At 39.4% G+C, this 27294-nt stretch overlaps 1 protein-coding gene across 9 annotated transcripts in view; it reads right to left on the reverse strand.

Annotated features, from left to right (window-relative positions):
* Positions 1–27294, reverse strand: part of PPP4R1 (protein phosphatase 4 regulatory subunit 1) — a 69455-nt gene that overhangs the window by 12395 nt on the left and 29766 nt on the right. For all 9 annotated transcript variants that reach the window (XM_054189879.1, XM_054189877.1, XM_054189883.1 and 6 more), the window contains 8 exons: positions 23086–23228; positions 21547–21693; positions 19856–19963; positions 19078–19143; positions 16656–16814; positions 15423–15553; positions 13336–13853; positions 3123–3295 (listed from right to left, as the gene is read on the reverse strand). In XM_054189879.1, the coding sequence (XP_054045854.1) occupies positions 3123–3295; positions 13336–13853; positions 15423–15553; positions 16656–16814; positions 19078–19143; positions 19856–19963; positions 21547–21693; positions 23086–23228 (1445 nt within the window). The remainder of the gene's footprint in view (positions 1–3122; positions 3296–13335; positions 13854–15422; positions 15554–16655; positions 16815–19077; positions 19144–19855; positions 19964–21546; positions 21694–23085; positions 23229–27294) is intronic.

Raw genomic sequence — 27294 nt, forward strand, 5'->3', positions numbered from 1 at the left:
CATATCGCTGGCACAGCAGCCTAAGTCACCTGTCAGACATATCAAGCAGCAGCAAAGAGGTGTCAAAGAGGCAATGAAAGAACAGATCTGCAAGTGACTCCGTAACTAAATGTGTCTAGCAGCATACAACTCCAACTATAAAACCTCCAGAGGCTCTGAAAACTATCTCTGCAGGATTTTAGTTTGCCAGTCAACTCTTCACTCCCTTTTAGCCTTATTTTTTTCAGAAAAAGAGACAATTTTCAGCATTGCCAGAAAGTCACCGGCTTTGACCTCTGTCAAATCAAGAAATTAGGAGGCAGCCTGCACAACCTAGCCATAGTGCTTTCCATGAGTTGCCCAGGTGCATGGAACTGGGGGCTAGTCATCCATTCTGCTACAATAAAAATGAAAAAACTCATCTCACAATCTCTGCTACCCCAGCTCTAAAAGGATAAGTTTAATTTAAAAAAAAAAAAAAAAAACAACTTTACTGATTGAACTAAGTTGAACAACTAAATATACCGAAGGGCATCACAGATGGGAACATTTTTACCCAGACACTTTTAAAGTCAAATATACATTCCAGAAAGGAAGAGCTTCAGTACAGAAGAACCACAGCATCAGTCGGTATTTAAGTCAATGCAGTATCTCTATTCCTGCAGAGATGAAGTCCCATCTGTACTTTTTCCAGATAACATGCACATACTAAACTGAGCACTGCAGAGAGACAGAACATAAAAACTCAGCAGGGTTTACCCTGAAAGCTTCTTGTGTACCAAATTTGTGAACCACCACCTCTGAGATGCAAAATCTTTGTTATAACCTTACAAATCTCCTACATGAGGTTTCCTTTAGCTGCAGTGTAACAAGAGCTCCATGGTTGTGCTCCACAGACCCTTGCTCTGTGCCATGGCTTGCACACAAAGCCCAAAGCACCAGGACAAGTGGTGTTGGTCTTTCCTAACAGGGCTGCTGGCCCAAACACAAGAAGAAGCCAGTCTCAGGGTTCAGGTCTCCTTCTGACATACACCCTCTTCTTAAAGAGAGGTACTTGTGCCAGAAAGGGACAGGCTGATTTTAGTCCAGTTTCCTTTCTCTTTCTTTTCCTTCCCTTCTCCCTCTACCTCCAACCAAAATAATAAAAAAAAAAAATAAAAAAAGAGGACTTCCACACCTATCCACTGGGAATACGATTTAGGGTATTTCTTGGGGCTTACAATTGTTTATCAAACCTATAGAGAGTACCCAACCTAAAGAAAATAAAAATGTTGGCTCCGGAGGAAAAATAAAACAGCCACCCTCCTCTTCAACAAACAAGCATCATCTGTGTTGCAAAATCTTATCTATTCACTCCATTACAACATCTCTTTTCATGTGAATAAAGAATCTCTCTTTAATATGTAGCATTAACTCCTTCGGGAGCCAATACATCTGCAGAAGGACAAGCAAAGTGTGATTTTGCTTTGTGATACATGTCCAGAACTGTGAAGGCTGCTTTCAAATACAAAATGCTGTAGCTTGATTTTTCTAAAGTGTCCAGAACCCGGCTGACACATTGCTATGCTGAGACTTAAAAAAAAAACCAACAACCCAAAACCAAAACGACAACAAGAAAAACCAAACACCTGTGAAAATCAGAGCTCTCATCACTGCTAGGGGCAACAGTCCACTTGCTCAACAGATCACAGCTTGATTCCCAAATTCTAGGTCACTTCTATAATATCCTTTCACTTGTAAAATGAGGACTTGATTCAGTGCCAGTAACAAACAAGGAACTGACAGATTAAGAGCATCCTTTTAAACAGTAAAACTGAAACATGCAAAACCAACATATACCAGCAATGTAACAGGTTCTTAAACTTTCTGTCAGCATCATACTCTGATAAAGAAGTAAAGAAATAAAACGCAGGACAAGTCCCTCTGAACAAACCCCACCTTCATTACCCCCAAAAATTAGAAGGACAGAGGATACATCTACACTATCATTTTACATGTTAGGATTAGAAAAAAGTGACTACAACAGATCCTACGATAAAGAAATATATGGAGTCTGACATCAGGAATTGGGGGCACGTTGTTTTTTTGAAACAAACAAACAGAACAACCACATTTGTAGTGTTAAATTATGATTGCATATAAACAGAAGTATCGAAATAAATGTCACATTCCTCCACTCGCTAAATGTTTTCGGGCTACATGGTAGTCCAACAGCTTAGGTGAAAAGTTAATTAAATGTCATCTAGAAACATTGCTCTAATTAAGGAAGGTTGAAAATATTTGCACTGGACTGATGTTAACTCCTAGACTTTTTAGAGACATTTATCAAAATTTCGTATGAAAATACCATTTAGGCAACGTGATTCAACAAATCACTCGCTATGGTTTCATGGAGCTTATTTTGGAACCGTTGCTATCTACATAGCTATAGCTTTTAATACCACCAGAGCTTGTGGCACTATATGCAGTGAACATAGTGGGTTTGGCCTAATATACAGTACAGAACAGACAACAGTATCAAATGCAACAGCTGGGAAGGGAGCAGTGGTGGGGTGCAGAAAAGGTAAGTGCAAAAAAATTTGAAGTGTTACTGATTGCTAAGAATCCACTTTCTCTTTCAGCAGTCCACACAACATCCTAGATTGCAGGTTCTGAACTTCTCTTATGCAGGTCAGTAAACTAATATAAAACACTGACAGGGAGCACAGGGAACTAAGTACCTCTTTCTCCAGACTGGGGAGGGGGAGGGAGAGAGGCAGCAGGGGCGGGACTGGAGAAGGAGATTCCCTTATTATCAGTGGGGGCTCTGTTTTAAGGAAGGCAATTTCTCAGTCATAAACTGCAGTAGCATTAAAACATCTTAAAATGTCATAAGTCACAACAGAGATTTTTAACAGAAACAATTTCAATAATTTACATGGACAAGCACTGAACTGACAAAAACAAAGGCACCAAACACAACTCATTTTAGTTTAGTAGCTAGCGCTTCAATACCAGCCAACAAAACCAAATGCCACACTAGCCCAAAGTAGGAAGCATTTGTCTGCAATTACTGCATTAATGTAAAAATACAAGCTCTATTACTGGAGCCCTGGAAATCCTAATGGGGAAAAAAGAAAGAGAGTACAAAATTCGCTTCTTACCTCAACAGTGTCACCAATTAAAGGCACAATATCACCCAGTATAGGTTTAAAATTTTGTTGGTCATTGGTTAATTCAGTCTGTGAGTCTGTTCCCTTGCCGATACTGGCCATTGTCTCTTCTTGAGGATCCAAACTGGATGCTCTGAGTGCAGCAGACAACACCTCCACTTGTGCTGCAGCATGAGAAAAAAATACACGTGAGACTGAACTGCAATAAACTTTTGGCAAGTTCACAAAGCAACTTTTAGACAGTGACTACTAATTAACTGAAAGATAGCAGAAGAACTATGGGGGAGGCACAAATTTAAGATTATTGACCGTTAGTAAATCCCAAATTGGGAACAATTAGTGTAAAACGTAAGGTGTATTAGCACTCTGCTCTTTTCCTAGGGTGCTCAACCACACTATAGTTCAGTGAAATTTGTCTTTAATGTAAAAAAACACAGGAGTAAGAGACTGCTGTTATGACAGGATCAGTTCTTTAAGAATCTCGGTACATGTTAATGGTGCAAATAGCCTTTGTGGCAAAGTAATTCAAATAAAGGTTGAGAATAGGTTTATTCATACAGGAAGGATTTCCGTTCCAAAAGGCTGTGTCTCTCTCTATATAAGGTCATTAAATTCTTATGTCTTTATAGCAACTCTAAAGCAAGATCTAGATAGGAAGATGCTAGACCCCAGTAACTCTTTTCTGGACAGGATACTTTAGCCTCCTTGCATCCTCCAAACAAATAATGAAGGTTGCACTGTTTGATGTTGTCTTATTCACCAAAAGGGAGCATTTCACACTCTGCCATGCACTCTTTTGAAAAAGATCCAGCTGTTCTGAGACTGCTCTGCTTTCCATCCCTCTGCTTACTGCTAATTAAAAAAAGCTTTGTTGAGCAAAGTTCCTTGGATATAGCCTGACCTAAGCAGATCAGGTATCAGAGGCAATCTTAGCTGCAAGCAACACACAATTCAGTGCTGACTTATCTACTCTGCCTCTCCTTATCCACTTCATTCCAAGAAGGTAAGGAAAAATAATCTCCTGACCCATTAAATTTACCCCGCCATACAGAAGATCTGCTCCTCATAGACTTTGGCTTTTCCAAGGTTTCTTAAATGCTCATCGTGAAATTAAACGACAAACCATATGCTTATTTTTAATCCCACATTGCCATACTAAGTTACAGAAACTAAATTTCTCCCTCTAACTTTTTTGATAGGGTTATTAACAAGAATTAAACAAAGTAAGTTGGATAGAAGAAACAATACATATGTCACAAGAAGCAAAATTACAACTCAGCATAATCCTAGCTAGCAAAATTTGGAAAACACAGTACAGGTTCACTGGTTTCTAGGTGGAGTCTGATGACCAGGAGTAAAGATAATTCTTTACAATATGCCATGTTAGCTCTGTAACTGCATCAAATGTCTAACAGAATAACTGAAGATATTCTTGCTCTACTACTGTAATTCACCTCAACACAAAAAAACACAGCAAGTTAAAAACTTAAAAACAAACACAACAGCATAGTAATACTTCCAAATACACAGAAGTTAGTTTTACAATTTTTAAGATTAACAAAAGCTTGCTATGACTTCACTCAAAGTGTTAGTTCACTGACAATAAACCTCTGTACTTTTAAGGCCCATGAGAATAAACAAGATCAAGGTTAGTAAATTCCTCCAAAACTTAAAAGTTAAATAAATCATCCCAAAACCATGCAAACCAGGTGGTCATTTCAGAGCACTTGCTAGGGCAAGAAATGCCTGTCTGATTTCCAATTTATTCTCATTTAGAGAAGTCAAACAAGAAAATTAAAGAGAATTACGTTCTGCTGCACGTCAAGGAGAGATTTTTCATGAAGACTTCTTTCATGAAGGACAGTTTCATGAAAACTGTACACTCCCCTCATTTTCACTTAAAAGTCAAGAAAGCTTACCCTGACAAGGTAACACATACTGCTTCAACACTGAATACATATTTACTGAAAAATCCAGAGCTCCAAAGATTACTTCTAGTAATAAGAGTGAAGGTATCTACAGCAGTAATTGGGAAGTTTCCAAGACATGTTCCCCACCCATACCCCACTGTCAGCCTGTACACCTGGACCACCCTTGTTTAGGGGCTTAACAGGATAGAGACTACATGTATCCTGATTGCCTCTGCCTGCCCTAGAGGAGATATGGCATAAACGTGCACCTCCTCAGCTTCTTGTCAATTCTACAATCCCAAAATATGAGGCCGAAGGACAGGAGAGGCCAAACTCCCGAGGATTTCATTGGCTGTCAAGTGCCTTCTTTCTTCTTTGAGTGCTTCTCCATAGGTCTTGTCACCAACGGTGACTCCAGTGCTGTCATCCACTGAATACTGAATGACCTGAAGTCCATAAACATCTTAAGGTCTTAGCTAAAAAAAGACCCAAGCACAGTCACTAAGGAAGGCTCCAGAACGGTTGAGTGCTTAGGAAAGGAGGAAGAGAAAGAGAGTGCATGTGTGAGGTGAGTATGTGCATATATGTGCACAGCTCTAGGTGGCTGCCTTGAAGATACTGAAACTTGAGACAGCATCCTAGTGAGCTGTCTTCACCACCCTGGGCTCCGGTGCCAAGGCACATCTCCATGTAATCCCACCACACACAGACACAGTCCAAGGTCTGTGTTGATAGTGTTGATACCCTCCTAACCAAGATGGCTGCTGCTCCTCCCCATCTCCCACAAAGATCTTTCCTACAGCCATAAAACAGGCAATGTTTTCCAGAAAATCATTAAAAGTACAAGTAAAGGATATGGCTCCCCTCTCACGCATGACACAGAGAAATGCCTCAGAGCTCTTGGGAAGCAAGATTTTGTGGGGAAGACTGGAAGGGAATCTGATAGCTAACTAGGTTTCACCACTACCTTCAGTAAAAACTGGAATGTAAACATCAGTTTTGTGCATAACACAGAACTCATGTATTACATTAGTAAGATAAAGTCAATGTTCACTGGATCTTAAACCATCTGCTAATTAACTCTTTCTTCCTTTGACTTTTGCTTCAGGTGAGAAGTATTTTTCAGCAAGGGATTATTTACTCTTGGCTACTGTACCTGCATCCTAAATAACTGGCACAATCTTTAAATTCAAAACCACATTTTACCTGGCCTTATTAAATTTCCTGATCCTCAGAAGTTTCTGTCCTTGCAATATGCTTCATTGTTGTTTTCTGTTTCTCCTCATGTTTCACTAGTAGACATTGATATTTCTAAGTGACACGATCCCTTCTTTTTTCTAAAGCATCTGCCTTTCTTACCCTCACTTCTTACTCAGAGACAAAAGCTACGGGTTGCATCAATGGGTACAGAGATGCTAGTTATTTAAACATAAAAATAAGAAGAGTTTCTTCTCTACTTTAGCAACATATTTTAGACTTTTACTGCAGGCAGTGCTAGTAACCTAAATTATAAACATTGTTTTTGTAAAGCAATGGGATCAAATTGACCCCACATTTGGGTTGGTTTATCTCTGTTAGGTCTCCATTTGGCAAAGCAGCCTATAATAAGCCACAGTTAGCTCCAGTAACCTGCAACACAGGCTTTCTCTCTTCCCCCAAATAATATTAAGAAAAGCTGACATTACATAATTTAGCACTTTCTATGCAGAACATAAGGAGATAAAAAAAGCTGAAGAAAGCGTTCCTGGAAAGAAAAACAAAGAAAGAAAAACATCTGGGGAAAGAAAAACAGCCTCTGAAGTAAGTGAAGATGGCAGCAGTCTCAGGGAACTGGAAAAAGGTGACCTGAATAAAGACCCTGTAATAATTTTAAAAGAACTGGCACACTTCAGAGGAATGTGCAGGTTTCCATCCCCCAGTTTGAGACCCTCAGGATGTCTGGCCAGTGGATTAGAAAGGTCCTATTAACAGGGATTACATACCACTGCTTAACTTTGCACAGCTTGCGTAGCTCTGCTAGCCAGTAGAGTTTGTCTGTGAGAAGACCGGCTGTCTTTACTTTGGTTGCTGACTGCTCAACTACCTATTACTCAGTTTTATCACTTTGGCACAAGTTAGTTCTGGAAAGAAAGCCTCAAGGTAAAGATTTTTGGGAGTGAGATTCAGTTAAAGCAGTTCACCCCTTTCTGAGAATGAGATTACGGAAAAAAAAAAATACATTCTATGGCAGTTGCTGGTCACTGTTAAAAATTGTATTTGCTAGAGACCTCATCAGTCTCCATACCTAGGAGCAAGGATTTGAAGTTTGAAATGGAAACTGCTCTGATGATAGGGAGGTGCGCTACAGAAACACAGAAAACACAGTCAAATTACAAACCTAAAAAATCCCAAAACAAACAAACAAAAATACCAAAAAAACCCACACAACCACAAACAGTTCTGTGTATCTAAACAGTAATCTGTTAGTGCTTGGCAGCCAAGACATCTGGAGGATTGGGGTATGCACTGAACATAGCGTACTCCGGGCTGCACAAGCTGGCAATGCCCTGCCTTTCAAAAGATCTTTCCCCTTGTCATTGTATGCTGACGTACCCCTTAGACAAAAAATGAAGTTATTCTGTTCTCAGTACTTCTGCTATAATGATACAAGCAGATGAGGAAAGAAGCACCTCACACAACATAGAAGGGTGAGGTGAGACATGTGAAGTAGAATGCAGAATCCAGAAAGGAAGAGAAATGAAAACAAAAAAGGAACCAGGAGGGGAAATACATATGGAGGGAGGGTATCGGGGTAAAAAAGTATAGTAGTTGCTATGGATGCATATACAGCGCAAAGCACAGAAAGAGCCTCAGCTGTCAGGGACTGGCTCTGAAACCAACTAGCAAAATGGAAATCATCAACCTCTGCTGATTGTACCATTAAAGACATCACTTTACGATGATCACCAGTTATTCTGCAGTCAAATAATAAAAATTCAGTGTGATCTTAAGAACTTTCAAAAACCCTGCGCCAATGACCCTGGCCAATATGGTTCCACACAACAGGTATTAATTTTCTTCTTTTTTTAAGTTGAGAAAACATTCTCCAAAACAAAACGTGGTTAAGAGAAGGGTGCTGAAGTTGCCCTGTCAAGTACTGACAGGCTAGGTACAGCCAGAGTTAAGGTCATCTGAACAACTTAAGCTTATTGACACATGCACAACATCATACACTACAGTCTTATTCCCAAACTATACTTTTGCTAACTCATCCCCACTTCATTGCGTGATGTCTCTAGGATGCTTGCCCCATTTGCTATAGACACCAGATGATGTGTACCTATAGGAGCTCCCCCATATGGCAGGTCTCTGCTTACCCACCACAGAGAACACAGCATCTTCTGCTCCCATCCCTTGACTGAGAATGCAGCAATAAAGACAGGAGCACAACATGGAAGCAGGAATCCAGGACTTGGGCAACAGCAAACCAATGAAGAAAATAAGCGCAAGAAAAAGGTCACAGGGATTTAAAAAGAGAAAGAAAGAAAAAGAGAAAGAAAGAAAAAGAGAAAGAAAGAAAAAGAGAAAGAAAGAAAAAGAGAAAGAAAGAAAAAGAGAGAGAAAGAAAAAGAGAGAGAAAGAAAAAGAGAGAGAAAGAAAAAGAGAGAGAAAGAAAAAGAGAGAGAAAGAAAAAGAGAGAGAAAGAAAAAGAGAGAGAAAGAAAAAGAGAGAGAAAGAAAAAGAGAGAGAAAGAAAAAGAGAGAGAAAGAAAAAGAGAGAGAAAGAAAAAGAGAGAGAAAGAAAAAGAGAGAAAGAAAGAAAAAGAGAGAAAGAAAGAAAAAGAGAGAAAGAAAGAAAAAGAGAGAAAGAAAGAAAAAGAGAGAAAGAAAGAAAAAGAGAGAAAGAAAGAAAAAGAGAGAAAGAAAGAAAAAGAGAGAAAGAAAGAAAAAGAGAGAAAGAAAGAAAAAGAGAGAAAGAAAGAAAAAGAGAGAAAGAAAGAAAAAGAGAGAAAGAAAGAAAAAGAGAGAAAGAAAGAAAAAGAGAGAAAGAAAGAAAAAGAGAGAAAGAAAGAAAAAGAGAGAAAGAAAGAAAAAGAGAGAAAGAAAGAAAAAGAGAGAAAGAAAGAAAAAGAGAGAAAGAAAGAAAAAGAGAGAAAGAAAGAAAAAAAGAGAAAGAAAGAAAAAAAGAGAAAGAAAGAAAAAAAGAGAAAGAAAGAAAAAAAGAGAAAGAAAGAAAAAAAGAGAAAGAAAGAAAAAAAGAGAAAGAAAGAAAAAAAGAGAAAGAAAGAAAAAAAGAGAAAGAAAGAAAAAAGAGAAAGAAAGAAAAAAAGAGAAAGAAAGAAAAAAAGAGAAAGAAAGAAAAAAAGAGAAAGAAAGAAAAAAAGAGAAAGAAAGAAAAAAAGAGAAAGAAAGAAAAAAAGAGAAAGAAAGAAAAAAAGAGAAAGAAAGAAAGAAAGGAAAACCAACATCTAGTCTTTGCTGTCAAGAACCAGCTCACTTATAGTACAAGACTCATAAAAACGTAATAGCTAGTCTTGTGGGGCAGAGGGGCAGGGAGAGACCCTAAGCACTGCTTGGGACCAGTGCTGTTTGGCAAACACTTGTAAGCCAAATATACTGGAAACAAAGTTATCTGTGAAATTAAGAAGTTTCATAAAATTTCTATAAAAATAACAAATCAAGGCAACCTTTGGACTGAATATTTATACCATCAGTTTGCAACAACAGTTTTAGATGGTAAAGGTGGAAGGATTATTCCTGGTATTGCCATGAGCAAAGAGGCAGACAGGGCTCTCATCTTCTGGATCACCCCCAAAGGGAATCTACTTCCCTCTTATCAGAATATATGGAGGGTATGGTCTAACACATAGGCATTAAGTCAGCTACTCAGGGACTAAAGTCTGGACACCTACCACTACCACTTCTATGTGCACTTTAGTGTTTGAGACAAGCATGCAAAATGAACACTATTCTATCAGTTTTGGTCTCAATTTCCTTATACCTCAATACACTTTGTGTAAAATTAAAATAGCAACATTACCAAAACAGGCATGTTGTTAAATTCTAGCTTCTGAAGTATTTAGACTGAATAATGAGAGTATAGGCGAGGGGGGGGGGGGAAGAAAAAAAAAAAAAAAAAAGAGTACAAGGTTTAGAAGGTGTGTTTCAGGGAGCTTCCCTACACAGCCTTGACCAAGTCAGAGGTACTGTACGGAATACAAAGGTTACTGAGTAATTAAGACCACCCGCCCCCACCCCACATTAGAAAGCATGGCACTGATAACCCTAATTCAAATCCTTCCTAACTTGTGGGTACCAGGAATCCATGGTGTTGCCAACAGTTTTCTTCTACTGAAACGCCCAAGTGCTAGTCAACAACTGCACAGAAAACCTCTTGACACCCAGTCAAGAGAGCTACAAAAAAAAAACAAACAACCTCTGAAACAAGACACGAACACACACAACGGAAACAACCCCCTAACACAGAACAATTCTGGATGTATAAATAGATGCCTACATAAATCTTCATTAAAAGTGTTTAAGATATGTTCTGTAACTGGACAGAACAAGGATTTATAAAACAAACCTAAAGAGCAGCACATGTTTTAACAGTGGGCTTCAGAGATGGGTTGTGTGAAGACTAAGATCATTAGCAAGGATGAATGTTTTTTCTTATGTCTTTCCTTAGAGAGAGTGCCCAAAGTAACAAAGTTTCATCTGCTGACTTCCCAACATATTAAATAGAAGCAGCCCAAAATGGATTTAGAATCATAGAATCATATAATCATAGGGTTGGAAGGGACCTCTGGAGATCATCTAGTCCAACCCCCCTGCCAGAGCAGGGTCACCTAGAGCAGGTTGCACAGGAACGCGTCCAGGCGGGTTTTGAATGTCTCCAGAAACAGAGACTCCACCACCTCTCTGGGCAGCCTGTTCCAGCGCTCTGCCACCCTCAAAGGAAAGAAGTTCCTCCTCATGTTTAGGTGGAACTTCCTATGGTCAAGTTTGTGCCCATTACCTCTTATCCTGTCCCTGGGCCCCACTGAAAAGAGCCTGGCCCCATCCTCCTGACGCCCACCCTTTAAGTATTTATACATGTTGATAAGGTCCCCCCTCAGCTGTCTTTTTTCCAGACTGAAGAGACCCAAATCTCTCAGCCTTTCTTCATAAGAGAGGTGTTCCAGTCCCCTAGTCATCTTGGTAGCCCTTTGCTGCACCCTCTCCAGCAGTTCCCTGTCCTTCTTGAACCAGGGAGCCCAGAACTAGACACAGTACTCCAGGTGCAGCCTCACCAAGGCAGAGTAGAGGGGGAGGATGACCTCCCTCGACCTGCTGGCCACACTCTTCTTGATGCAGCCCAGGATGCCATTGGCCTTCTTGGCCACGAGAGCCCATTGCTGGCTCGTGGTCATCCTGTTGTCCACCAGGACTCCCACGTCTCTTTCCACCGAGCTGCTCTCCAGCAGGTCAGCCCCCAACCTGTACTGGTGCATGGGGTTATTCCTCCCCAGGTGCAGCACCCTACACTTGCCCTTATTGAATTTCGTAAGGTTCCTCTTTGCCCAAATCTCCAACCTGTCCAGGTCTCTCTGTATGGCGGCACAGCCTTCTGGTGTGTCAGCCACCCCCCCCAGCTTTGTGTCATTGGCAAACTTGCTGAGGGTGCACTCTATCCCCTCATCCAGGTCATTGATGAATATATTGAAGAGGACTGGACCCAGTACTGACCCCTGGGGAACACCACTCATCACTGACCTCCAACCAGACTCTGTGCCCCTAATCACTACCCTCTGATCTCTGTCTTTCAACCAGTTATCTATCCACCTTACTGTCCGTTCATCAAGCCCACTCTTCCTAAGCTTCCCTATGAGGATGCTGTGGGAGACCGTGTCAAACGCCTTGCTTAAGTCAAGGTAGACCACATCTACTGCCCTCCCCATCCCCTCATCTATCCATCCAGTCATGCCATCATAGAAGGCTATCAGATTAGTCAGACATGATTTCCCCTTGGTGAATCCATGTTGAGTACTTCTGATAGCCTTCTTTTCCCCCACATGCCTTGAGATGACGCCCAGAACGAGCTGTTCCATCATCTTTCCAGGCATGGAGGTGAGGCTGACCGGCCTGTAGTTCCCCGGCTCCTCCTTCTTGCCTTTTTTGAAGACTGGAGTGACATTGGCTTTCCTCCAGCCCTCAGGCACCTCGCCTGTTCTCCAGGACCTTTCAAAGATGATGGAGAGTGGCCCAGCAATGACTTCCACCAGCTCCCTCAGCACTCTCGGGTGCATCCCATCGGGGCCCACGGACTTGTGAATATCTAATTGATCTAACTGATCCCTCACTCGATCCCCCTCAACCCAATGGAAGTCATCTTCTTTCCCCGTTACTTAAGTTTCCCTAAGGAAAACTTATTAGCATATCAACCTACTAACAACAAAAAGAAGCTGAAAGCAGCATCAGTTTATTCTAAAATGTTTTTGCCACTCCCAACTTGTCCCTCTTTTTCCTTCCTACTTTTTCTGGTATAGAGGAATGCTTCCCCTAGGGATTCTTCAGCTCCAGAATAATACAGCTTCTTTAGTGGTACCTCTGGACTTTCTGACTGTGACGCTCAAGCTTGATGTGCCTTAGAATCAATACCGAGAAAAACATATTTCCAGTAGGTATGTGTGAAAAAGTCAAGTTGCCTTAGCCCAGGAGGTATCTCTGAGGTGCTGCTCCACCAGCTGTTCATACTTATGAAACCCTTCCCCACCTTGGAAGAGCTTTTAAAATGGAGGATGTGCATTCACTTCAAGAATTCAGTTTGGATCAACAAACTTGACACACTTGAGTCAACAACATGAGACTGCAATAACAAAGACCTTGCAGAAACATGGAGAAGACTAAATTCATTAACAATAAAATGGATAATGCATAGAATGAAAATCATTTATCACACATCAGTATTTTTTTTTTAAAATATCCTAATCTGCTATTACAAATTAATTTCCTGATTAACAGCTTATGACACTGAACCATCTATTTGGTTATACTGTCAAAACAGGCAGCCAGAAGTTTATACTGCTAACTGTTATGTGTATTCAGTTTATGGAAGGAATCATACTACCTTTAAACATCTGTACACAAACGCAAGTTCCCTTTTAGTTCATCATCAATTTTCACAATTAAATCAAAATAGATACAATCTCTTCGGGGACCAGGAGAAAGTAGTACTTCTGACTTATAAAACAACTGAAAGGTTAAAGCCCAAACCGCTAAAGCAACATATGCGTATCTCCAAACACTAAAAATGCTTCAATATCTTTACTATACCTTTAACATCTGGATCGTCCATATGGGGTTCCAAATTTTCTATCATTTCTTCCAATTCTTTCCTTGTTGCCATAGGAATGTTTGAAGACACTGGCATAGTGAGTTCCTGAATTTCTCTATCGAGTATTATCTCAGAAGTCTGCTGAAGCTCGAAGTCAATATCTATTTCAGGAAGTGGAGTCCTCCAGAAATGGAAAGAGTTATACAATTCCTGCTCTGAAAGAGAGGTTTCTTGTGAATTCAGACCAGCCTCCTGCAGACCTGCTGTACAGCAATGAGAACTTCGCTCACTCTCCTCAGCCATTTCCCCACAAGATTCTGAAGACAAAGTGCAACGGAAGGATGACTCAGTTTGGAAATCACTTTCCCTCTGGGAGTTATTTGACACTGTATTTTGATCTTCCATGGCATTTTCAAGTTTTGTTACAAAATCATCATTATCAACATGTGAAGACAGATCCTCTGTGCTGTTGTGCTCATCCTCTGTTGTGACATCTTCTGTAGTCCTGACTCGTTCACTGTTGAGTGCCAAAGCAAACGAACATTTAAAAAACAAAATACACTTGTTGCAAGCAGATGCTCTTGAAAATTCACACACATCTAGAGCAAGCTATCAGCTTGCTATTTATCAAACCAGATTTACTTACAACACATCAAAACAAATCACAGAATCACAGAATGGTTGAGGTTGGAAGGGACCTCTGGAGGTCATCTGGGTCAACCCCCCTGTTCAAGCAGAGCCACCCAAAACCAGTTGCTCAGGACTATGTCCAGATGTCTTTTGAATATTTTGGAGGATGGAGACTCCACAACCTCCCTGGGCAACCTGTGCCAACGCTCGGTCACCCTCACAATGAAAAAGTGTTTCCTGATGTTCAGAGGGAACCTCCTGTGTTTCAGGTTGTGCCCACTGCCTCTGGCCCTGTCACTGGGCTCCACTGAAAAGAGCCTGGCTCTGTCCTCTTTGCACTCTCCCTTCAGGTATTTGTTTACATTGATAAGATATTAAGATCGCCTCTGAGCCTTCTCTTCTCCAGGCTGAGCAGTCCCAGCTCTCTCAGCTTTTCCTCATAAGAGAGATGCTCCAGTCCCTTCATCATCTTTGTGGCACTTCACTGGACTCTCTCCAGTATACCCATGTGTCTTTTATAATGGGGAGCCCAGAACTGGACCCAACACTCCACCTGCGGCATCACCAGTGCTGAGCAGAGGAGAAGAATCACCTCCCTCGACCTGCTGGCAACACTCCTCCTAATGCAGACCAGGATACAATTGGCCTTCACTGCAAGGGCACATTGCTACCTCATGGTCAACCTGGTGTTCGCCCTGGCCCTTAGGGCCTTTTCTGCAGAGCCACTCTCCATCTGGTCAGACCCCAGCACGTATTGATGGCTGGGGTTGTTCCTCCTCCCCATGTGCAGAACTTTGCACTTCTTATTGAACTTCAAGAGGTTCCTGACAGCCCATTTCTCCAGCCTATTGAGGCCCCTCTGGATGGCAGCATGACCCTCTGGCACATCAGCCACCCCTCCCAGTTTTGTGTCATCAACAAACTTGCTGAGGGTACACCCTGCTCCACCATCCAGATCATGAATGAAGACGTTAAACAGGACTAGACCTAATATTGATGCCTGAGGTACACACCCAGCCATTGGCCTCCACCTGTGTGTCGCTGATCAGCACCCTCTGGGCTCGGCCATTCAGCCAGCTGTCAATCCACTTCACTGTCAGCTCTTTCAGCCCATACTTCATCAGCTTCCCTATGAGGATCTTATGGAAGACCATGTCAAAAGCCTTACTGAAATCTAGGTAAACTATATCCACCACTATCCCTTGTCTATCAAGTCAGTCATTTCATCACAGAAGGTATATCCTAAGGTATCCTAAGTTACTGAATAGTCATGTGTCTTTAGTAAATAACTGAAAATTCCGGTAGTCTATTAACTAAAATGATAAGTTTCAGGTCTTTCCATTTACCAAGATAAATACTCAAGTTATACAGGAAATTTTATTTTCTTAACTTGCAGTTCATACAGAAGACAAACAAGGAAGAAAAAAATAATCTGTAGATTTAGCAAATTCTTTACCTGTTTTCCTGTGCAGAACCACAATCTTCTGGGTTTTTACCATCTTCTTCTTTAAAGTACTGGCCACTGCTGGATGGATTAGCAAAAGTTGATATGAAAGGCCCCAGAGACTGAAAAGCTGCTTGACGGACCTAGTGAGAGGGTCCAAGATGAAAAAAAAATATTTAAATATATAAAGCTTGCTGTCCTATAAAACATAAATGCCTGCTACTAGGAATTGGAAGGGTAATAAACCTACTGAGGAAATCAACAGCAGAGGCTCTTGTATGGAAAGAGTCAGCCAGCTAAAGTGCCAAGTAAGAAAAAAGTTAAGAAAAAGCAGGGTAAAACCAGTTGAATTATAGGTAACTAAGTTGACAGGCCTATTGCCCACAACCAAAGAAATCAAAATTATTTATACAGTAGAAGCAGATTCTCAGTTGAGAATTTTAACAACTTGAAAGGAAAAAAATTACGTGCAGTGAACAGACATTTCACTACTATAGGTCTGACTGATGATAAGCTCTGCATTTCTTCCCCTTTCCTATTTGTTTATGTTGTTCATTTGCTCCTCCTTTCTCCTACTATTTATTCTCCCCTTCTCAACAATTACCATATCTACCTCCATTTTTATTATTTGGTTAATTCTGCTGGGCTACAGCCTGCACGACTTTCCAGGATCCAAGAACTCATGCTCCCGTGCAAAAGGTCTACTTTTGGCTCTCGGAAGTAGTCTGCTCAATAACAGACTTAACAAGGTTTGAAGAGTATATCTTCAAGACAAAAATAAAAATAAAAAAAAACCCAAAACAAACAAAAAGCCCCCAAACAAACCAAAATACCCAAAACCAGAACAAAAAAAACCCACCAAAATTAACAACACACACACACAAACCCCTACTGCACCACCCCACTCCCCCCCAGAAAAGGAGGTAGTGGTAGGGAACCTGAAGAAATACAAATAAAACACATCTAATTTTCCAGTTTTGTTAATGACTTTCAGCAACGTTAAGTCACTGGCAGCTCTGCAGCTAAGAAAAGCTCTCCCACTGACAGTTTTTCTTACATGCTGCAGTGAAAACGTGAGGGACTCTCTACACCCATTGACAAACTAAGCAACCTAAGAAGAATTTTGCTTGAGGTGCATGAAACAAGTTGCGTTATCCACACCTATGGGGAGAAGTTCTATACAGAATATCGCAGTAAAATCCTTTAAATATGACAACTATTCAAGAAATAAAAAGCAATGCTTACCCATCGTGAAGGATCACTAATCAAATTAATAAAAAGGGTTGACAATTTTGTCCTCCGGACTTCCTGTGATGTTGCACAAGAAACTGCCATGAAGCATTCAGCACAAGCTTTCCTAACTCCCCACACGTTATCAGAGCAGAGCTGGAAAAACCTCGGCAGCTGTTAAGAACATAGTGAGTAAGTCTGCAAGTCTTAACAGGCAGTACCTGTTTCAAAGCAAGTTCTTTTTTCACATTCGTTCCCTTCATCTTGTTCTCTGCCCTCATACTCAGATGCATTAGTTTAACATTTGCACGACAAAGAACACACATTCAGTATCACCACTCTTCTTATCAGTTGCTCTCATGTTACATACGGGTACAGGTAAGAACAATTCACCTGTCTGAAGAATAGCAAGGAAGCACTAACTTTCTAACCTGATTTATGTAAAAAAAAAAACCCACAACCAAAACCACAACCCAGACCCAAAAAACCCTCCAAAAATATCCCCAAGCCCAGAAAACCTATTGTAAGATGAAACCTCACCTCTACACCATTCTTTTGAAGAAGATAACATTGAAAGAACAAAACCATCAAGAATACTGATGCGTTAACGTTTTAACTATCAGAGACCTATTCAGATTTTTGTAAGTTTCTCAATGAAATGCAAAGGAAGAGCATCTTCAGAAAGAAAGAAAACCTTTCTTTTCCACCTAAACGTTTCGTTGTCAGATTTACCAATCTCTGTCACCACCTACCCTACAAAGCAGGACTTTAACTGCATAGAGGAACAGGGGAAGGAGAGAAACACTGCATTTGGTGCAAGAGAAAACAGGTTGGAACAGAGCAGTGGTTTCACTAATAAAACTGAAGCATTTTGAAGTTGCTCAGGTGCTCCCTTGTTTTGGAAACAATAATTGTAAGGATGGAACAGGGGACAAAGTGCAAATGAGTCAGTCAAAGACATGCAGGTCATCACATGGCTGCCTTCGCTTGCAACAGGCAGAGTGGTAAGATGCAAGTAATACAAGGACTGCGCTACAACTCTGTTCTGTTATTGATGTTCAGCTGTTCCTGCTTTCTGCAGCAAAGTTTTCTGGACTTTACTTCTGATTAAAAAAAAAAAAAAAAGCCATTTATGTTACAAAATGAAGTTTTATCTAAAGCTATTCAGCTTTTTACTTTTTTTTTTTTTTTTTAAAATAATCCTAAGAGAGCAGAAAATGGTATTTTCTGTTATGGAAAGAGATCCCCAATCGTCCAGCCACACGTTATTGCACCATCTACAAAGTTGTAATCCAAATTCATTACATGTATCACTAAGAGGGCATTTGTGTGAGAAATCAATTTACATCCCCAATGACGAAACATACGGGATGTAAATCTGTGATACTTCATTATCAAATGAATCGCATAGTACCTAGGGAAAAATGCAGCAAATGCTGTAGGAAATGCCTTGAGGGTCACACTAGGTGTACCTGTCCCAACACCACATCTGCAGTAGGCTGCAGAGCCTCTTGTTAAAGCCATGCCTGCATTTACACTCTCTCCATGTAAGTCCCTCGCTAATTCATGGCACTGACTCATCAACCTCCTCTGGCCCTCCATAAGCTCACTGTCCGCACGCCCCAAAACAGAAAGCCTGAAGAAGGATCCCAGAGACTGTCAGGTTGATTTCTGCTCCCTAGCCCTGTCATGTCTCCTGCCCAGCAACATGTACCAGCTCCTTGGACCTGCCAGAGGAATGGGGGGCACTGTTAAGGATCCTCTGCTCACTGCTTCATCCAGCTCCCCGCTTTTCCATTTTGAATTTGTTATCTCTTCCCTTTACTTCATTTGTTATTGCTCAAATGTATTTATTTTCTCTGCCTTTCTTTCTCTTTCAGTCCTTCCCAGGAGGGTTGTGAGACTTTGTTTGAGTCAGGAAAACTGACTTTTTAATGTTAAATAAATGAACAGCAGCATTAAGTGATGCCGTTAAAGAGACCACATAAGACTCACCGCTTCTATCAGTCTATACCCGCCGTGCTCCTGCTGTATCTGCAATCTCTCATTGCATTTATGAACATTAGAAGACATATTTCTGCCTACATCTTGCCTAATGTATATTTGAACTTGAAAATACTCTGTCTCCACTGCCCGAGGTGTTTTCTTCAGTCTGGCTTAAAACCTTCTCCCAGATCCAAAATCGAGTACCCCTTAGCTCTGGACTGTATGACTTGGCAAGTAAGAGTTCTGTATTCATAGTAACTGTCTTCAAAATTTTGTAAATGTCAGTCATACCCTCACATCAGCAAAACTGAAGAGTCACAGCTCTTTTAGTCTCTCCCTATTAAGGGAATGTAGCAGTTGTCTTAATCATTTTAGCTATCCTTCTCTGTACCTTGTCTAACTCTGCTACTGACTTGTATTAAAAAGAAAAATCCTTTAAGAAACGGCTTACCAGCATTTCTTCAGTGGCTTGCTGCCCAACCACACTGCAGATATCTCCAAAATTGGCTGCACATACCTTGCAGACAAAATGCAAGAAATAACCACAAAGATCACAGTTTTAATACCGCAAACAAAATCAAAGGAAAAATGTAAAGAGCTGTTAAAACCATAAAAACAGGTTTTGGTGCAAACTCAGTCTCAGTAACTTCCCCATTCCATCAGTTCCCATGGTTTTAAAAAAAAAAAAAAAAAAAAAAAATGTTTTCAAGCTTAATCGGCCTTTTTAAATCACAAACCAACCCAGAACTTCAGAGAAAGGCAAGGAGCATAAAATGCATTCAAAGTGTTGTCAAATGAAAGAATAGAAGCAGTTATTAAGGTAAATAAGCTATGCAATGTCAGGGTGAAACCAAAACACAGCCTCAGCACCTAAATACCATGATGGAGTACTGGTTTATTTCATCTTAATGAGCATCTTTAATTCCATCTACACACAGAGATATGAGCTCAGGTGGCTGACGTCCTATCAGTTACAGTTTGTTCATGTTTTCGTAGCTACCTACGCAACCATAAGGAGAAGCAGATTCTTTCTTTGTTGTGATAATAAAGGTAGGGACTCTGGAAAATAATGAGTGTCAAATATAAAATCTGTGGAAATGCAAGCTACAAAAGAAACCCCATAGCTTATACGTGTCACAGATGAGATCTAGCAGAAAAGACAAATATAAGTCCCAAGTTGATGCCACTCCTTTTACAGATAATCCAGATCAGATGCTGATAATTCATACCTTACGAACATGAAACATTCTGCAGTCACAGCACATCTCGCAAAACCTAGGAAGAACAAGTCTTTCCGTGATGTCCTTTCCCACCATGGAGGCCATTTTGCACATTATCTAATGGCAAGACAAACACTAATCAGGGATGCTTACACAACACACAATTCCATGTCAGTTAAGCAGAGGCTTTTTACATTTACTTTTCATTCTGATGCACATTGTTTTATTGAAAACTGTGAAAAATAGTGAAAAAAAATCCGTATTTTGAATTGAGAAGGTTTGTCAACTTCTGCAAAAAAGCTTTTTCTTTTTTTAATTTTTAACCCTTCCCCTGTCATGATGTAACACAGCTATAGAAGACATTGCTCTTTCACCAAACTAAATCAAATTCCTAACTAATGCAGATAACTGAATTCTCAGAAATTACTCTATCTTACCAGACTTATAAAATAATAAAAAAACACCAAGTACAAGACTCTTTCACTATTCCAATACTTAATGAATATATATTTACAATGAACAGAAAATTGCTGACAATTAATGTGCTTTACTTACACGACTTCTGTATAATTTAAAAATTAATCACAACACTCCATACTGCGCACACACAACTCCCTAACATAAAATAACTGAAAAAGCATATTGTAACAAAGAAAGTGACAGCTCTTCCCTCTAACTGCTCTTTTATTTGGATTTTTACTACATCTTTTTAAAAAAATAAGGTAATCTAAAAGAATTTTATGTTTAACTTCCCTAATCACATCAGTAGAACTACTTAATTCATTTTCCTAGAAAAATAATAAATTGTTATTATAACCTCTAGGGGTTTGATGAGCTATGGAAACATTTCTCAGGATTCAATATCTTCAAAACAACAAAATGGATAAAACAATTCTGCTTTAAATTTTATTCCCGTATGTATTTGTAAGCTTCTTCAAGAAAGTACTAGAAATTTGGTGCCAAATACAATAATGCCCAGCCTGCTTATAGTTTATGAGTCTAGCCACATCATGAAAGTAAAATATTGATGAGGGATCCCTCAACCAAAAAGAATTTAAAAGAAATAAATAACCCAGCAAAAAGCATCAAAATAAATTGCAAAAATTCAAGGAAAACATAAGCACCATTTCTCCTTTATAAATTAACTTATTAAATTTCTTACTATTTTAATTTGTTACATAATGATTTTTAATTATTAAGGTTGTGTCTAATGCAAAAACAACCCACTTGCCAACTATGATTTCAACTCAGATGCTTATTATTTCATCCAATAAAACAAACCAAAATCAATAAAGAGAACAGACACATAGCAAAGACTGACAGAATTTAAGCATTAAAGATTTCCCACTGATGGAAATTTTCCACATATGCAATTTAAGCTTCCATAAAACAAACAAACCTGAAAAAACTAAAAAGCCATCAATAGCACATGCTTTAGAAGTCAATAAAATTAATTCTCTGCACTGTCTTGTCCAGCTGTGTTTTTTCTTTACAGCATGTATAAGCTATTGACTTTAAATCTAACCTTGACTTGACTGTAACACAGCATGGAAAAAGTTACAGATTAGTCGTGGATAGCAATATAATTTTTTCTCCTTATTACCACATGGATGTGCATCTTGGAAACACACTACCATCACTGCAACATCAAGCACTGAAGCAAACGTTATACTGTGTGATTTAGTATTGCTGTTACTTACAGCCACGGCTTCGGTCTTCACATCATCATTGCTGTCTGGAGCTGTCAGATCTATCAGAACAGGGCATACTTTGGTTTCCACATCATATCTCTCTATAAGTTCTTGCTCCAACAGAACTAACAATGCTGCCTGGCTTGTTTTTCTTACCTATCATAAAAACAAAAATTGAACAAAGGTATTTGAAGACAGTTTTTTGAGGGTTTTTTGTCTAAATATGTGTCCTGTATTTTGGAAGCTGTACCTCTCTACTGCCACACACCTACATCAATTGCACTCAGCAAAAGGACAAGTGCTCCAAAACCACTTTTGCAAACACTTCATGTTTGAAACAAACTATGTTTCAACTCAAGAAATCCTGTATATTGTAAACTAAAGCAGTGCTATTATAAAAGCGCTCCCTACATACTTCCCAAAACACAGGAAAGCAATGTCAAAAAAAAGCAATCATGGCAAAGCTCATGCAAGAAAAACAGCACAACTAATTGGGAGTAACAAAGTTCTAAGGAATGTGAATTTTATTAAACAAATCCTCTTTTTCTGAGATTAACAAGTTTGGCTGACAATGAATAACTGTTTTTACTTCAAATGTATGTTAAATGCTGAGAGACAACTTTGCTTAGTCCCATCTAACAAAAAAAGACTGTACAAAAAAAATAAGATAACCATTAATATAATTGACTTCATATGTGGCTAACCCCTGCCTCTCAAAAAGTAAGTTAATCAGAAGAGACATTACATAAAACAAAAGACTATATACTGCAGTGCAGGAATTTTGAAAATAGCTTTGAGATCTTTGTTTCAGAGCAAACCAGCCAAATGAACTATGGAGTATCAACGGAAGTTAAGGTGATGAACAGGACTGCTGATCTGCTAGCAAGAGAATATCAAGCAGAAGTATGGTTCTTCTATAACACATGAATTAGCAAACCAACGATTAAGAAAAATAGGTTTTAGTACCTATTTTTAATTATGGAAAACCTGGAAAGGGCAAGAAAAAGAGGTGACAAAGTCAAGAGGCCTAAAATACTTACTTAAAGCAATGTATCACCTAGGATTAGTCTAGTCTGAAATGACATGGAGAAGCCTAGAGAAAGCTTTAGACAAGCTAACTCATACTTGCAAAGAAACAAACCACACAAATTCAATCCAAAAAGTTTATTGGATGGATATACAAATCACTGGTTATGAAGATACATAATAGCATTAAAAAATTAAATTATACCAAGGAGTCAGTTTTTCATAACTACAGTTCCTTTTTCCCAGACTTTAATTATGTCAGCTTATCAAAATGACTGTTTGATTTCATCTATAAGAATACAATACGAGATAAAAGGGTCCAAATCAGAACAGATCAAGTCAGATGAAAAAATGTTGGAAACTTTCTTTAATTAAAGTTCAGAGTGCCACGTATTTCATGTCATTCAAAACCTTTTTACCCCGAAATATTACACACTTGTACGATACTAAATTACTTAAACTGAAAAACCTCACACCAGATATATTCAACTGAATAATAAACTATTTGTAAAAGACACTTACCTGGTTGTTCTGGTCTGCAAGGTATCGTACCACAATAGGCAGTAAGTATTTGGAAAAAGCATATGGGATTGAAGGTCTGTTTTCTTGACAGAACATAGCAATATGAGGCACCTGTTCCATCAGTTCTGCCCGTACTGTTGGCTCTGTCAGGGTCAAAATAAAACCAAACAAGGCACAATAAATATTTAAAAGCATACTGCCAGAATAAGCTTTTTATAGTCCCATACGTACAAACTATGTTCTCAAGTGTTCATGTCAGCATGTTTATGTCAAGCTTCATTTTGACAAGAACCATGATTTTGCAAAACCAGGCACAACTACACTATGTACTGCTAAACTACTAAAAAGACAAGCAAAAAGAGAACAATCCACCAAACATTGTGTGTATCAGAATCTGTCTGAACTCCCTATGAGCATCACCTACTTCCAAGAATCCTGCTAAGCAGAAAGCGAACCCCACTGGTACCACTCTGAGAAGAAACAAACTGAGGGGTGCTTCTGAGCACAGCCTCTCATGCAGGAAACATCCCACTGAGCAGGACAACCAACCACAACCACCAATGCTTTCTTTCATTCTTTGCTTTTTAAGACTACTGATATTTCCATCAGACGGAAGAAGTCCTGCATCTTTGCCATTGCTTCTGTTAAACTTTTCAGGTATGTTTTTCATCAAAGTTGGTCACTATTTAAAAATAATATTTAATTCATTCTTTTAATTCAGAAAGCAATGCACTGCTTGAATGAATCCTAATCCCCACAGAACATGCACATCTATTTGGGGGATGAGAGGAGAAACATGAGAAGAAATACAAACGTGGATTAAATTCCAACTATTAAAAATACAGTTTCAATTTAAGAAGTAGGTCATTACCACATGCCTGATCAGACCCAAGTATTTCTGTCCTTTCAGAATTTGCTGACGTCTGTAGTTACTACTAGAGAACTGATTAACTATAAAAACCACATAATGAAAACTCATCAATTACTCTCAAGTCACAGTAATTTCATTTCCAATATTTTAAGTAATAAGATGTATACTGTTCACAGGATACACATGCCTTACTAAATTGTTACATATGAATTATTCAGGTAAAACTTAATGTTATGACCAGAGCCATCTTCCTTGGAATACTTCAAATTACCATGATACATTAAAAAGACAAACTTTTGCTAGATAGAAGCATGTAACTTGCATTTATATTTAATATAGCCAATGCATGCAGCACTTGGCTTTCTTAAACACTGGTTACAAGAGACAACTTAGGCCTGAATAAAACAAAACAAAGACAAAGCAAGTACCATACTGTGTACTGTCTCTTCTTCACTGAGGACAATATGAACAGAACAGATCACAGCACACAAAGTAATCAAATGTCTATGGACTCCATTTCTTTCGCTACAGACTTAAATTACTTTTCCTATAAAAAAAACATACCAAAGTCCTCTGTAAAATTTATTAATTGTTGACAAAGTTCCAAAATACAAAATGAAATCCTAGATAAATCAATACCAAATAGGTTTGCTGTTCACGACCATAAAGAAAAAAAGTCTTCTAATCTGCTCTGTCTTCCCAAAACAGTAACAGGAACACAAAAGATAAAAGCTTTTTTATTTAAACTTTAGGTGTTCTGAAACATCCACAGCTTGAAGTCCATAAGCAATACAGACATCCTGAAGTTTGTATTGAAAAAGTCAGATCCTGCAGAAGACTACTCAAAATTATGTGCAAGTTTTAGCAGACTTGAATTAATGAAAATGAACTGATAACAGAAGGCTAAATTCTAGCACGGTGAACACTATGTCTGTAGCACTAAACACGACAGTTGACCGAAATAAGCACCTGCAAATAGGACAAACATAATAGTTAATGACATCATAAATTTTGAAAGATAAATTCTACATATGATGGTAACGTAAGGAAAGGAAATAGGAAATACTACTACTTGCAGTTTTTCTAAAAAAAAAAAAAAAAAAAAAGAGAATAAAATGTTACCAACCTCAGTCTAAGTTTCTAATTTCATTCTAACTTCCTATTGGGAGCTTGCAGCACCTTCTACTATTAAAGTTGCCTTGTACTTCCTATCATAGTAACTCATCTTTCGCTTCCTTATAAAAATTTGCCAGAGCACTCCTTCGAACACAAGATAGCATAAGCTGCAGTTCTTCATGAGGATGAGGTTTTCTCAGAAAAAAAAAAAACAAAAAACAACAAAACAAAACAACACAACAACAAAAAACCAAAAACCACCAAAGTACACTAGCTGTTTTCAAGACTAAAGCTGGCAAAACTATCTATTTTCTTCCTATGTTGAATTCTGGTCCTCTTATCTGACAAGGCCTAGCTTCTTCACTTCTGGAAGAAGGACTTGAAACATGCCAGAGAAAGAAGTCTTTTTACATCTCAACATGTTTTTTCCATCTGTGTGAAAACCTGCCCAAATGTGGCTGAGCTAAGAGGCCTTGAAAACACCCTACATTTGCACCTGCCCAGTAGCTGACAGAGAGCACAGCAGCTACATATTGCAGAGTCCTTCCTTGCTGAACATGTTTTGAGATGGAGAAAGCCATCATCACTGCAGACAGAATGTACACAGCCCCTCTTCCTAAGAGCAACTCTTTTGAAAAGGCTACAGATGGGAAACAGCAGAATGAGGAACCACCAGGCTGGGTAAGGAGGGATGGAGGGCTGAGGTGAGTGAGAAGGAGATAAAAGTAGCGACTAAAGGGAAGGGAGACTGAAACCTGCTGGACAAGAAACTGGAACCAGGACCCAATGCCAGTGCTGGAGGGACTCACTCCCAACTTTCCCATATGGCTGCTATTTCAAAACATGACCAGGACATGATCTAAGGGTACAAGAGGCTTGTACCACAACACTAGGATCTCGTTCTCACTTCTTAGGACCCCTGCCTCATTCCTTGCAGCAGACAAAGTGACTGATGTGGGGAGGGGAGGGAGGAAAAGAAATTTGTCTGAGGCTGCATGTTTGGCAGCAATGCTTCTTAAATTGTTTCCAGATTTGCTTCAGGCAGTTCCCACCCTCCCAAACCAAAAACTTGCTGCTGGCCTTTCCATTATGCCAACACAACTGTTCATGCAGCCAGGCTACAAACCATATCAAAGAGCTGATCTGGCTGATGCAGCTTTTGCCCCACCACAGCAGCATGATTAAACAGCAAGAACTGGCATTTAGATTGGTCTCCCTATGCAATCACGCAGTTCCTTCACATAGCAGAACTATCTGATGATGGAAGCAAGCAAGCAATGGCAAGAAGGTGCAGGAGCTGCTCACTGTGATATTACCATCAAAACAGAGTGAAAGAAGTAAAATGCTGAGAAACCTTGTTCGTTTCTTTGCCTAGTGTGAAGCTGCGCAAAATGCTCAAGCCAAACTCTTCACAGAGTAATTGCACACTGCTCATTTGATTGCAGTCTCAACTCCATGTCTTCGCTGCTGAAGAAATACCACCACTACAGTGAAAGCCAACAAGAGCCCTGTATTACGCATGTGAAGAGCTATGTATAAAGCTTTGGACACTAGGCACTCAAAATGGTGACATTTTGATACCTCTACAGTTTGCCCACCCACTGGTAAAGTAATGGCAACACTCCCTTTCCCCAAATTAACTATGTTTGCTGTGAAATTGAATTCATAAATTTCTTTATGAAGCACTCTAGTAAGAGAGCAATGAGTACCAAAAACATCAGATCCTTTTTTCTTCAGAAGAGGTTTCATCTATTATGCAGCACTTAAGAGAGTGGCCACGTTGCCTGACAATATTGAAGAGCTGCTCACGTAAAGTGAGCCCCCTTCTTCCTCAGCGACTAAGTAAGCTCTGGCTTTGTGAGGATCACAGACAGATGAGATGATGCAATTAAAGATTTGAAAAATTCATGCCCAGGAATGAATTAGAACTGTAAAGTCACCTTAGTTCTTACATTCCTTAACTTTTAAGTACATGGCTCTGCGATCTTAGTAAGGTCAGTTCAAACCAACAAACAAACCAGCACTGTGTACGTAACTGGCTTGGTAATACAACACCATAATTCACTATCAAAAAGGCATTTGTACTGTTCTGGGGAATTCCTGCTGCTATGCAGGAACCTGAACCTTAAGCTTACCAATTTAGATAAGAGCTCAATTATTCCAAATGCTGAAGCATATGTTCCACTGTGTACTGAATAGAGCCTAATCTTGCAGTCTGATGG

This window comes from Rissa tridactyla, chromosome 2 (assembly GCF_028500815.1).
Source record: "Rissa tridactyla isolate bRisTri1 chromosome 2, bRisTri1.patW.cur.20221130, whole genome shotgun sequence".
NCBI lineage: Eukaryota > Metazoa > Chordata > Aves > Charadriiformes > Laridae > Rissa > Rissa tridactyla.